This window comes from Apteryx rowi, unplaced genomic scaffold (genome assembly GCF_003343035.1).
Source record: "Apteryx rowi isolate R43461 unplaced genomic scaffold, aptRow1 scaffold_50, whole genome shotgun sequence".
In the NCBI taxonomy this organism is placed as follows: domain Eukaryota; kingdom Metazoa; phylum Chordata; class Aves; order Apterygiformes; family Apterygidae; genus Apteryx; species Apteryx rowi.
In genome coordinates, this window is record NW_020450761.1 from 115,590 (window position 1) to 129,377 (window position 13,788).

Below are 13,788 nucleotides of genomic sequence, written 5' to 3' on the forward strand. Positions count from 1 at the left end.
ATATTTTCCTCTGGCTGTGGTTCTTACTTAATCTCTCAGAACTGCTGCTGATGTTCAGGAACGTGCTTAGTACAAAAGTTATCAGAATTCCTTAGAACTAAAATAAAGTTTTTTGAAGCATAAGGAAATGCTTGAAGAAAAAAATGCATTTTCTGAACACATATTAAGCATTAAATTTTACTGAACTTAGAAGGTAAGCACTTTCAATGAGAGATGCCCAGGACAACTTAAGAAATGTCTGCAAAACTGCTCAGCTTGATGAAGCAAGCAGCTTTGTTTGTTGACACAAGCGTGCAAGAGGTAAAGTGACAAAGAGAACAAAACAGTCCCAGCTGTCAGGCCTACGGACAGTGTACCGCATCAGAAAGGTCACTAGCAAGCTGTAAATCCATGGCAGCATTTCAACACAACCTTGCCCTACTGAGGCACTCACACAAGAACCTACATTTTCAGGGCCAGCAGATCCTTTCAACAGCCTCCTGGGTGATGCTGGGACTCATCTGCTGCCATGCACCTTCTCCCTCCCTTCCCCTCTACCTCTAAAAAAGCCTGAAGAAATAAACAAATTTCAAGCCAGGCTTTTGGTGCAACTGGGTTAAGGAAGCATTTCAAACCAAACTGGAGAGGTGTTCACTTAACACGTGAATGTCTCCTGCAGCACTCACACAAGTGTCTCGTGCAGGCAGGCCACGCTCCCGGGGGCCTTTAGCTGTGGGTGGAGGGTAGGGCCCCTTTCCACGGCTGGGAGGAGGCAACATCCTCAGCTCGTCAGCATTTATGTGAAAAGACCCAGGGAACAGAGCGGCTCGAAGCAGCCCTGTGGTGAATGTAACAAACCCAGTGCAAGGTCACCCATCTCCACTCCAGAAAAGCGCTTGTAAAATTAGGGAGGTCAGCTGCCCTGGGCTCCAGCATGACTAACGGACTGGGAGGAGGGGCTCAAGGGAGAAGGGGGAGCCAGCATGCCGGTCTGTACAACACACGCTTAAACCAAGGCCAACAATCCCCCACTTCCATAAGCAAAAAGTTCACTTAAAACTTTTAAATCACCTGATTAAAAAAAGAAAAAAAAAAATCTGCTGTGTGGCTCAGTAGTCATCGGCTCTAATTCTGTATTCCAAGGCAGTTAAACCACAAAAAAACCTTTCAAGATTTACCACAACCCCCACTTACACTTTGCCTTAAAACACTGAGTCAAATTTCAGCCACCCCCTCAAAAAATACAGACCAATTCTGCCAAATTCCCTTCCATGCTCTTCATTTCATGGCAAAGTAACACAGGTACCATAATTCACTTGACAGCATTCTTTTCCCGCTAATGTTTTATTCCGATTGAGTTTCACTGATAAAGATGAAACTTTGAACTCATGATTGCTCCATGTTTACAGAACATCCAGGCTCCTTTACATCTTGGTTAAGCATGAACAATCACTGAACACACAATTTCTTAAAAAAATCCTGCATACCAAAATTGCATATTTTGAATTTTTTAAATTCACTAAACAAAATTTCACAAAGTGAATCCTAAAGTCTGTTTGCCAGGAAAGCACAAGCAGAAAAATGGAAACTGGGATCTTCCCCCCTCCCCCAAAAAAAGAAAAAAAAAGGGGGGGGGGAAAGAAACCTAGACCCCAACACACACACCCCTCCCATTAAACAAGGAAATAAATACACATTCATACAGAGTAAATTTGTTCTAAAAATGCAGGTGCATTAGTAACTTCCCACAACAATATTTAGCATAAGTTTTGGTTGCTCAAACAGTACCAAGTCACAATAAGTTTCCTCCTTTTTTTGGTAGAACTGGGTAGTGATTGCTTATTAGATACCAGGGAACAAAAACTAACCCAGGACGTGATGATTTTGATACAGAATTGGTGCACACATGGTGTACACCTGGGATTTCCCTCAGGTTCAGATTTCGTCCTGGGGAAAAGCTACACAGACAAGGGTTTAAAAAAAAGTTAGATGCGTATACAACAGTATCACTTTTTAATACCAGGTACTAGACCGAGGAATGGGATAGACTGCACTGCATTTTTAAAGTAGTATGACAATCAACATACTTGAGAAACATTTTAACACTGTACATTACAACAAACTATTTAGTTCACTTCTACACAAGTCAGCAAAAAGCAAGGTGATCCAACATGATATGGCGGTTGCAAATTTAAAATGAGAGTCACAGTCTAAAGCAAAAACAAAAACATCTCCAGAACTCCTATTAAAAAGGAATTTAACATACACACACGCGCACGCGCCCACACAGACTAAAATCTTGAGGTTTTATTTATTGCTCTTACACAAGGCTGTGAGCAGGCAAGTGTCTGGATCAGAAATTAGGTCAAACATGCATTTCAGCAGGCACTAAAAGTACAGGAAATTCATACTAACAAAACAATGCACTGTGCTACGTAATACAGGATGGTATTCTGCTAATATAATACTTACGTCATTAATACCGGATAAACTCCAGGTCTGCCTGTTGCGTAATATATTATGCAGTGTGGTATTTTAACCTAATTTCTGATTTCTCTTTCATACTGCCCCCTCCACATAGGCACAAAGACCGGCAGTTTTCCAGACAGCCATTCTCTGCAACACCAAAGGGAACCCTCGACCTCAAGAGCTTACTACAGGCATTGCACAGCCAGAACGAGGTTAACATAATTAATATTGTACTCCCGGGACCTGCTCTTTGACTGCCTTGCATTTTGGTGCAGTCATTCATGACTGACAAACAGATGCAGAAATTGGTCTAAAATGCTTCAATGTTGTTCTCAGAGCATCTTCCAGCTATGCTCTACACTCCTGGTACAAGCATAAGTTACCAGTAGGGAATAAGGCAGTAGAGGGTTCAATCCTGTATCTGGTCACTTTCTTAGGAGTCTTATAAAAGGCAAGATTTTTTTGTGAACTGGCTTTCCTTTACACAACAAGCAGTGTAGCGTGGATGTCAGTAGAAATCTGGCTGCCTAGTGGTGACAAGAGATTAACAAGTTCACAACACACACTTTTGGAATTACTGTTGTTCCCTACTGCAACCGAATCGAACATGCTGCTGAGAGGTGTCCGTGTATTACAATACTTCTCAGTCAGGTTCAAGGCATACTGCACATGGACCTTACATGAAAAAGGCATTGAACATGTGTTATCTGAGGATTACTCGTTTTTTTGCTGTGCTATGCATACAAATGACAGTAGATAAAAATCAGCATAATGTACTTAATTTTCTCTCCATACATGACCTTACATACCCCATAATGATTAAGCACCATATATGCTATTCTTCAGTTAACAGAAATCAAGGAAGAAAATGGTGGGTTTGGAGAAGGAGGGGAAGAAATCTAGCACTAAGGGAGAGGTATGTTCTCAATAGGAAGTTCTAGTTGAAAATAATGTTTATTGTGAACCAAAAATTTGATTTTGTGACATAATCACAAAACCACCAACTTCTTCTACAGGACTAACTTTGGCACTGTATAGTCAAAATTGTTGCCTGGTGTTATGGCATTGAGCAATCTCAAATTAATTTAGAAAGAGCACTAGCAGTAGACAAGAGAACATTCTTCAGGGAGGTTATGCCTAAGCAACTGTTCACACTTTGTACTTGCAAAAAGAATCAGTGCAAATCAATAGCTTTTTCTGCCTCATTAAAGATCTGTGTCATGTGCCCCTTGATCTGATCCTTAAATCTCACAAATTTGAGCTTTCAGACTTGCCAAGTACTCAAAATGTACATTGAGCTCTACTTTACTTCACAAGCAGTTCTACTAAAGCTAGTGGGACTGCTTATGGTGCAAGGCGCTACTGAACTGAAGAAAAAGTACAGGAATTTGGCTCTTTCCAAGCAATGAACTGCAAATTACTGGGGGCTTATTGGCATTCACAGGTGGAGGGAAATATTTTGCTGTCCTTTTTCACATCAGTTCATATGTGCATATCTGTCCATATGTCCCAAGATTTACATCACTGAAGTGTGGAAAGGGCTCAGTTATGCTCACGTACACATTTTGACATCAGGACAGCCACAGTGATTTGGGAGGGGTAACATAACCCAAGGAGAAGCTTAGGTTGGCCTAGGCTCTGCTCCCAGCCCTGTCACCACCTGTTATTAAATGATGGCACAGAACAGACCTCGGTCTCAGTCCAGATGGTGAGGCTTCCTCAGGGTAACCTCTCTTTTACACCATCTGTGGGTACACAGTTGCACCTCCTAGGAGAGAGGGAGGTAAAACAGGTCTGAAGTTCTTAAAACAAAACAAAACAGACCTCTAGTTTAAAAAACAAAACAAAACAAAAAAACAATTTGCTATCGCGTCCTTGCAGAAAGGAATCCTAGGACTTCTCATAACCCACATCTTCACTAATCCCTATGAAGGCCAGATCCTCGGGAAGGCCTGCTGACAGATCAGAGGTAAAACAGCATGTCCAATGTTTACCACTCAAAGGCATCCTTCATGTGAAGCCAGTCAGGCAGAAATGTTTTGGCTGCATTTTTAGGTATTCCTCCTAGCTCACTTTGCTTCTCTGCTTGGATTCTCCATCAAATAAAACAATTTGGAAGTGCCACTTCCCTACAGGTGAGAAAAAAACAGAAAAAAGAAAACAGAGACAGAGAAAGGCAAAAAACACACCATGAAACAAAATGATTGCTTGTAAAATATTTCCTTTTAAAAACTATTGTACAACTTTCTAACTTAGTCTAATTAATGTGCAATTTAAAACATACAAAATGCCTTACCAACTAAATGATTTCTTGTTTTTACAAGTCTCCCTCTCCCCTCATTAAAAAATAATGTATGTGTGGATTGGTACCGAACACCTTTTACTGAGTCACACACCAATTCTCTCTCTTATTTCTACATAGAGCAATTTTGATTTTAATCTACTGTGTTTAGAGAACAGCTCATACCATATACTTTACAGTATAACCAGCTACATAGATGTCTTTAATCTCGTAACATGACAAAAATCACTGGAAATTACAGTCCCTTTGATAAATGATTATGGTGACGCATGCAGTCCTCCTCAGTGCTGTTACCATCAGATACTCGACAGGATTTTCTCCCCATGTTGCCAAGAGACCTCGCATTCCACCTTTTAGGATTGCTATCGGACTAACAAACAGCTGTCCGTGTGTCAAGCGTTCTGTAGTAACTGGTCAAAGTTGCAGCAAATTGTCTCACTTGATCCCACCACCATCACCTACCCAACCCCTGGATCTACCCGCGAGAGTACTCTGAGAGCAGCCCCTCCTCAGCCGCACGAAATCACCGTGAAGCGCTTGGAAATGCACGACATGTTGTGGAGGACAATGCCCAGGAGAAAGACCAAGACACAGGCCACCAGGATCACAGTGCACACTCCTGACCAGGTGGAGCTTTTCACAACACCTCTCCTGTCTTGCTCCTCGGCTCCAGCCTCTGGGGGGATGCTGCCCTGCAGGGGCTGCTGCTCTGCCGGGATTGTCACCACCGTCAGGGACTTCTGCTGGCTGCTGGGCAGGAGGCGGCAGCCAATGTCTCCTGGCAAGAGCGCTCTCTCCTTGGAGAGGGGCAAGGGCAACATGTAGCACCCGTTGCTCGGGAGTTTGATGAAGACTGGCGTGTGCTCTGAGGTGTGGGGGATTGCAATCACAGCAATGACCTCGGGGTCATCAGGCAGCTGCGACACAGAATACCCTGGCGGCAGCTTCGTGATCCCGCGGCACCAGGGACATCGCAGGTCCTTCTGGCTCGTCCTCATCTGCTGCAGGCACACCGAGCAGCAGGTGTGCTTGCAGTCCAGCAACTTGGGCCGCCGGCGGGGGCTGTAATAATTGAAACAGATCTGACACTCCAGCAGAGAGTCCTGCGACAGCGTCTCCATTGCGGCCCACGCAGGCAAACACCCTGGGCCTTGCAATGAGTTTCACCACAGGGCCCAAAATCTGGACGGAAGCTCTCTTCTTTCTACAACTACTTCTCCCAACAGCGAAGGACAACAGTTACGAAGACTGCAGAAAAAACTCTGACTTGAATCTTCCAGTATCTGAGACAAACAGAAAAATATAAGTGAACAGGTTACTTCAAGGAACTAAACAAAACAAAAGTCTAGCTGACAGTAAATAAAAGCTAGAGCTGTCTTCGTAATGTAGCAGAAAGATTAAATTTGCAACTCATAAGTATGCATTACTCTGTTTAGCATTGCAAAATTATTTAGCGTCAAACTTTCACAGCAGCCTTCACTAGATCTCCCTTCTTTTTTGCAGTTACAAAATCACTACCACCACCCGTCTTCCACCTGCAGTTGTTTATACCCATAAAATCAGAGGCTAGTTCATAAAGCTGGTCCCTCAGTATCTACCTCTTGTCATATTTTCAGAGCTTTTCAACCCTTTCTGCACCTTAGCAATTGTTCTCATTTAATCCTTTAAACCCCTAAGGATTTTTAGCTATTTGGCTCAACCACTAAGTCTGTGTGCATGTGTGCAAGGTAGGGGAAAAAGAAAAAAGAAAAAAAGATGCATTTCCACAGGCTCCTGAAGTTATGCCTGTAAAATAATGTGCATGAATGAACAAACAAGTAACTATACTGAAAAAATCCACATTTGTACACAATGAAAAGGGATGGCATGTTTTTCAATAAAATTGTTTGCCTCATTATGCAATCTATGGACATGGCTCTCTGAAACATAAGTCTTGTCATCACTGGAAATCTCAGCCAAGATAAAAGACTCTATTTAGACCTAGGACTGCAGAATACCATGCGAAACAACTGTTAATGCACTGAATTAAAGGCAGACTGTTACTAATCTTATTCCACACTAGTCAGTGTAAGAGGATTCTTTGCATTTACCCACCAATTTCTTATAGCTATGCAAAAAGGCAGTTGTATTTGCTTCCATGGAGGGGTAGTTTAGCTCTGTTTGATTTTGCCACTCCAGCGCACAATAAATACAGAGGGGTGACATATTTTCACAACTTTCCTCTTTGCATTCCGTGGTGTATTTGAAGAAGTATCAGTCTGAATTTGTCTCCAAACAATACAATAAAGACAACTCAAAATATTTCCATGGTGAGCTTTGAATTTCTCTTATAGTAATGTTATTCCCAAAACAGAGCTAACACCTGAGGGCTGTAGCTGTTGGAAGACTTTTTCCAGAAGAAATAAAATTATTTCTTGCTCTCCTTCCCCAGATCATAGCAACTAGGCTGCAAGACGCTAATGAATAGGTGACATTAGTAGAACAGAAATAACGTGGCTCAAGAAGAAAAGGGAGGCATAGATGTGGGGTCTGCAATGCAGAAGAGGCCTCTGGACCACACTCTCTCATACCCTGCTTCTGGCAGTTACCAATATTTGTGTAAGGAAAACAAAATACATGTCAGTTCTTCAGATGTTAATGACTGATATCACTGACTTTGGCAGAACAGGCTTTGCTGCTGATTTTGTAAGAGCAGCAGATTTTGGCTCGCAAGGCTTTTTAACAAGCATACAGTGACAATACCGACTCTGGACTAAGCAGGAGCAGAAGTTAGGAAAGCGGGAGCTTGTGAAACATGGGTGATTGCTGTAGACAGAAAAGGCATGTTGCAGCTGTAGAAACAGGACATCGGGGCTGCTGTGTCTAAACACGGCACAGTGACCATGGCCAGGAGAGACCCTGCCAGCGGGAACCCTGCCTGGGTCTGTGCGGCACATCCTCTGCACAGGGTGCTGGGGTGCAGTGCTGAGGCACCAACTTTGTATTTTAGGAAGCATGAGAGAACGCTGTCCTTGCAGACAGAGTCTAACACTGCTGCAGAGGAGGGTCTACATTCATGGCCTGTGTGCAGGCCACACAAGGGAAAGAAGCAGAAAATGAAGAAAGGTTTTTATCTTCCCCTTATCTTCTCCTTCCTATTACCATCTTCACATCTCTATGATAGAGTCAAGCGCAAAGACAACTGACAGAAAGGATCACTGAATGACTGGCATTCAACAGAGAAAAATGGGAGAGCGTGCTATTCACAATGCAATGCAACTCCTGGCTAAAAAACATTCAAGACACAGGCTAGATTAGAAATGAGTTATAGGAACTCAGGAAGGGATCATTCAAGTAATCAGATCCAGTTTCCAGTCATCAGCCACCTGCAATCAAGGAATTCTATATTTTGCACAGAAATGTTCATACAATACCTGCTTCACAGTCATGCATCCACCCCCCCCATGCCAAGCACCAGCTCAGACATTCCTGACGCAACTCTGACTTGCTACAGATGGTCCTAGGTTTCTGCATATCTATTAAAAAAATAAATAAACAAACTAGGTACGACAATATTGCAGTATAATTATCAGAAAAAGCCCCAATGCCTGGAAATTCAAAAGATGAGGCTTAAGTTTAAAAACAGAGTAGAGGTAGTCCTTGAGTCAGTATAAATCGATATCTCTGCATGGAAGGTCTGCCTTGTGCATTTTGGATGCCAGTGAATTGACTCGTGAAGTTCTCCAACCTCATTTAGTTGTCATTTATAACCATCTCTCTCCATGTACAGTGCTAAAGTTAAACCAATTTGTATCGATGTGAATGTGATCAGGATCAAGCTTATTTTTCTGACCTCATATCCTTGCTCAGGAGTCATACATGCAGGTGGCTATCAAGCCCCTCATCCCTGATGCAGTAACAGCCTTACAGTAGAAGATCAGTGCTAGGCCAGAAAGAGATGAGGTATTCAAATATCTGAAGTATAAAATTAAAGTCACCTCCAGGCAAACAATACCCAAGGAAAAAGAAAAAATTGATCACAACAAGATCTCAGCTGAGTGCTATATACGTCTGTGAAGTACTTCTCCAACAGGTTGAGGTTTTTAAAGTGTTAATGTAATCTAAGGGAAGAAAAAGGAAAAGAGAGCCAGATTTATTTATTTATGGAGCCAAATTAAAATGTTTGCCAAGCCACGATGGGTCTTACCACGTGCATGACATACAGTGTTTAGGTAGTGCAGAAGCTGTTCTAGTGACAGTCTTATTTTGGTGCTGAATCTTCAAAACTGTCTCTTCCAACTGTATGTCTTGAAGTGACTTTTTTTTCTTTCCTTGTTTTAAAGAACAGCTACATACATTATTTGGAATAACAAGGGTATATTGTTCATATACCTATATCAAACTGCAACGTTTCTTACTTTCCCAAAAGGCCTCAAATTATGATCAGAGATGTATTTTGACAGAGCAGTGATAACATCCTGTAAGCAGAGGGGCTGATATGGTTCCTTCAGAATATATCTAAGGACAAGTTAAAGAGTAGCCACAGCCACCTAACCCCTTGGCCTTTACTGACAATGATGAGCTTGCCTGGTTCAAAGGTTGGGTACCTAGGTTGATGGCTGCAATGCGATTTTACTTCCACCCATACTGAAAGCCTTACAACATGCCTGCACTGAAAGAAGGGAAGAAAAAAAAGAAAAAAAAAAAAGCAAATCTGTCATCTACAGTTAGAATTTAACTGCACAATATCTGTTTAATTCATTTCTTTGTACATAGTTGGAAGAAAACAAAAACCACAGGAGTTCTCATGGTACTTCTCTAGCACTTTAATAGCTATGCTGAGAGTTCATGCTCCAGCAGACCTCTGCTTTGACAGGGGACTGAACTCTTGAAGAGTTTGTAACCCACGCACCTCCCATAGCAGTAGAAGGGACTCAGTTATCATGGACAAACACTGTGTTCAAAGCAGAGTTAAACCAGACTCTTAGTGCTCAGAGCGCAAAGACCAGGAGGCAGCCAGGCTGCACAGGAGGACACTGCTGACTTCAGCATTAGTCAAAAACATTGTTTTGTTATTATTTGTGCTCATCAGCCAGTGGCAGCTGGGGAGATGGGGGGGGGGGGTGAACTGTTGACAGGCAGGAAAAAAAAAAAGAAAAGAGAGAAAAAAGAAAAAACAAAAGACAGGGATATCTTTAGGACTCTGTAGGAGAGACAGCATGCGTGTGGATATGTGCATGCATGTGGAAGGGAGGGTTGGGGAACATGACAATGAAACCATACACTAACAAAAGCATCTGAAATTGTGATTAATAACTCTGCCTGGCATAAATCTGACAGCAACTGAAAGCTGTTCAGGGCTGAGATCTAACTAGTAATATTAATAAAAACTAACAGAGTATGAAAATCCACAGGCACCAAAACACAAGTGTCAGAAAGGTGCAGCAGCAGCAAAGGAAGCGAGAAGAGACAGATCTGCCAAGGAAGCACCAGGAAACCTCTCTGCCTCCCCTCCCCTCCCCTCACCCGCGGCCCCTTCCACTTGCTGCGGCTCGCACACCAGCTATCCAGCCGCAGCTAGTGAGCAAAACAAGAGATTCAGCAGAGGAGACAGGGCAGCTCTTGGGAGAGGAGAGCCAGAGAGCAACATGCAAAGCAGATGAATCCTGCAGTGGGACATCACAGTAAAGCCGGATGACTGAGAGCATGACAGAGTTCCTCCTTGTGGATTTGGGCTGCTCTCTGGAATAGGGAAGAGTTTAAGATTTGAGAAAAGACCATGTGGTTCAAGAGCAATGGAAGACACAAACCCCTGTGAGGAATAAACCATGTATTTCAACTGTTAGTCACGCTACCTGTGCTGCGAGCACCTTGCCAGAGGCCTCGGCAGGGCTCCAAACTCACTCTTTGGATGAGCAGAAGGCTCAGCATGCCAAGGTGGTGGCTTCCTATTCCCAGGGAAAGAAGAGGGGGAAATTGTATTTCTTGCTCTCTCGCAATTCCTAGCTTCCCAACGCAGTCCAGTGTGGGAAGATGCTGCCTGAGGTGAACAGAAGAGGATTGCTGCAGCTAGTATAACACTACAGACAGTAAGAAGAAGAAGAAAGCAAAGGAGTTAGATTAAAATTAGGTTTGCTTCAGAGAAAGCTCTGCACAAACCATAACTATAAACTGGTCCCAAACTGGCCAGGTCAAAAAAGATGGTTATTTCTGGAACCCTGCCAGTAGAGTAAAAAGACAGACATAAAACATCCAGTGATGAGTGATGAGAGCTGGACAACAAGTCAGAGACCAGAATAATGGCAAATCATTGCCTATTAACAAATAATTTTGCTATATAAGGATGGCCCCAGCGATCCTAAGCAGTGGAAACCACAGACTTCAAGGGGTTCTGCCTGCACCGCAGAACTAAGAGCTATCTTCACACATACACTTCCTAACTTAGGAGGGTCCAAAATTATATTAATGTGAAAGTCCCCAAAATTTATTTTTAATGATGCCTGTGGAATTTAATACAATTCACAGAAGACTAAATATCATACCATATTTTTAGAGGATGGCTTAGGGGTAGGCTGATGTAGTCAGCAGATCATAGAAAACTTCAAAAACTTTGCAGAGACTTATGTATATACTTATGCTTTACGGCAAGGTTAATAACACACTTTTAGCAAGGCAGTGCATTGATGATACATCACCTTTCTAAAGGAAGGTTCATTACATAAACTCCCCAAACACATTAAGCATTCTTTGACAGTGTTACAGAGTATGTATGATTTATGATGGAGAAAGATCCATTTGTTTTAGGTGCCCTCAGGCTGGAAAGGAGATATGGGGGGAGGGGGCGGAGAAAGAGACGACTGTTCTCAAAAGGGGAACTAATTGCAAGAATCATCTGCCCGCAGATACGAAAGGAAATGCCTGCTAGAGTTGCTTCAAATTGATAGCAAGGAAGAAGGAATATATTAAATATTTGGAAGCTTTTCTGCTATGAAATTCAGTATCCATGCATGTTTCCAACAAATTTACACTTGAAAAATAATGTACTGGGGTCATTGCAAATGCCCAGGATATGCCACCTGATATCCCCTGAATATCCTTCACTAAATGATCCTATTTATTTTTAGGCTGTTCTGTAGCACTAATTACTATAGTAACTGAGAAAACCACAAAGATTAATTAATTTATTCATTGCAACACTCTTGTTAAGAGAGAAGTATTATCGTCATTACATCCTTTCATCATCTAAGAAAAGAAGTGCTGAAAGATGAAGCAGTTGGTCCAAGGTCATGCAAGCACCACCCAGACTCCCTCAAAGCTCCTGGACAATTACTTCAGCAAATCTCCACTTTTCATCTCATGAGCCACCAGGCAGGGGTGAAAGTTTCTGGACAGATTCTTATTTCCAACAGAGAAACAACAAAGGACAGAAAATCACACATTTCTCCCCATCTCTCCCAGGTGACAGCATCTGCACAGTATGCCTGGGATCTTCTGTGGCTTTCATTGCAGACATTACCTTTTCCATCAACCATGAAAGCCGTGAGAGCCTGTGATCCAGAACTTAGCAAAATATCTCAATGGACACAGTCCATCCATCATGTAGAATACAACTGAGAGATTCTATGCATTTGCAGGGACATAAAGCTAACAATAAGACAATAAAGGTAATCCATTCTTCTCTCTGGACTTACATATTTGCCAGGCACCTTCCTCTAGGCCAGTCAGCCTACACCCTTCCCATATGGTTATTCACATTTGCACAAAAATACTACAAAACAAAAGCATTTTGAGTTGGCCAGATCCTTAGTCAGCACAAGCTGGCACTGTTCCTTCAACTTCAGTCAAGCATTTGCCAAGATGAGAATCAGGTGTACACCTGCGGAAGCATAAAGCCATGGAAAATAAAGCCGAGTGAAATTGTAACGTATGAACCTAAAACATCCTATGAACCACAGCCAGGGGAATCATGCTGACGGGAGGTTGGAGAATCAGCTCTGGAAGATCTCGGCTGCACAGATCAAACGAGACAGAAGCTGGCCTCTCTCCTGCTGCTTTGGCAGCCTAGCAATCCAAGGTGCAATCATGAGAAGGGAGTCTGGTTGCAACATATTAACCCAGAGCATTTACATTAGAAACTGTCACCCACCAGCCCTAGCAACAAGAGCCAGATACATAAAGGGGGGGCCTAAGAACGTAACTAAACATAAAAAGCTTACATTTTTGGACCAAAAAATAGCTCAGGTGCAAACAACAAACTTAGGTGTTTACAGAAAGCAGAGAGAAACACTCACATGCTGCATGTTGTTCCATTTCTCCTCACCAGCTGTGTTGTTCCTTCCTTTTATCTGCAAACTTTGACACGTCCACATTCCCCGGTTCCAAAGAACTTATTTTGGTCAAATATATGATCAGGATAAGCTGCACTTTGTTCCAACAGCAAACACTACTAATCACCCATAATGTGCCAGATCAGCAAACGACTGATTCAGTTTCTTACTGCTGAGTCAAAACAGTAAAACTACATCTCATCAGAAAGTTTCATGTGGAGCGCTTCAGCAGTGGGAAATGCTATTTGAAATCAAAATATTCCACAGAAACGTGCCAATTTCAATCAGACTGAGACAGAAAGCAGACAGCTTTCCTGCCAGGCTGCCTACTCAGCCCCTCGGCAGCCCTCCGCGCGGGTAGACATGGAGCTCAGGGTTTGCAAGCCCTGACCCTGCTCCTTACCAGCCCAACTTTTTTACGGTTCACTTGCCAAGCTGCCCTGGAGCTACAGGTATCTGAATCTCGCAGGCTCACGGCAACCTGGCAGATTACAAGGAACCCCAGTTTCTGGTCCTGGCCTGTTATGCATCTGAAGGTACCATTTCCGTGTTGTCCATAAGCCCCAGAGTTTCCCTTTCTGAATGAGGCCCTGACAGGATGAGACACTCAACAATAGTGCTAAGATATTCCCAAATTTGCAAATTTCCCCTCTAATGAAACTCCAAGGTTCCCTTCCAGCTTGGAAATAAAATCTCCAGTGTTCAGAACATCCCAAGGGACAACGCTCATTT

The 13,788-nt window shown here is 42.7% G+C and overlaps 1 protein-coding gene across 5 annotated transcripts in view; it reads right to left on the reverse strand.

Annotated features, from left to right (window-relative positions):
* Positions 1–1,612: 1,612 nt before the first annotated feature.
* Positions 1,613–13,788, reverse strand: part of RNF152 (ring finger protein 152) — a 47,136-nt gene continuing 34,960 nt past the window's right edge. For 4 of the 5 annotated variants that reach the window (XM_026079845.1, XM_026079842.1, XM_026079844.1 and 1 more), the window contains exon 2: positions 1,613–6,033. In XM_026079845.1, the coding sequence (XP_025935630.1) occupies positions 5,260–5,871 (612 nt within the window). In that variant the 5' untranslated portion in view covers positions 5,872–6,033 and the 3' untranslated portion in view covers positions 1,613–5,259. Of the gene's footprint in view, positions 6,034–13,020; positions 13,104–13,788 lie in introns of those variants that run through there. The other variant, XM_026079843.1, reaches the window with a different exon arrangement.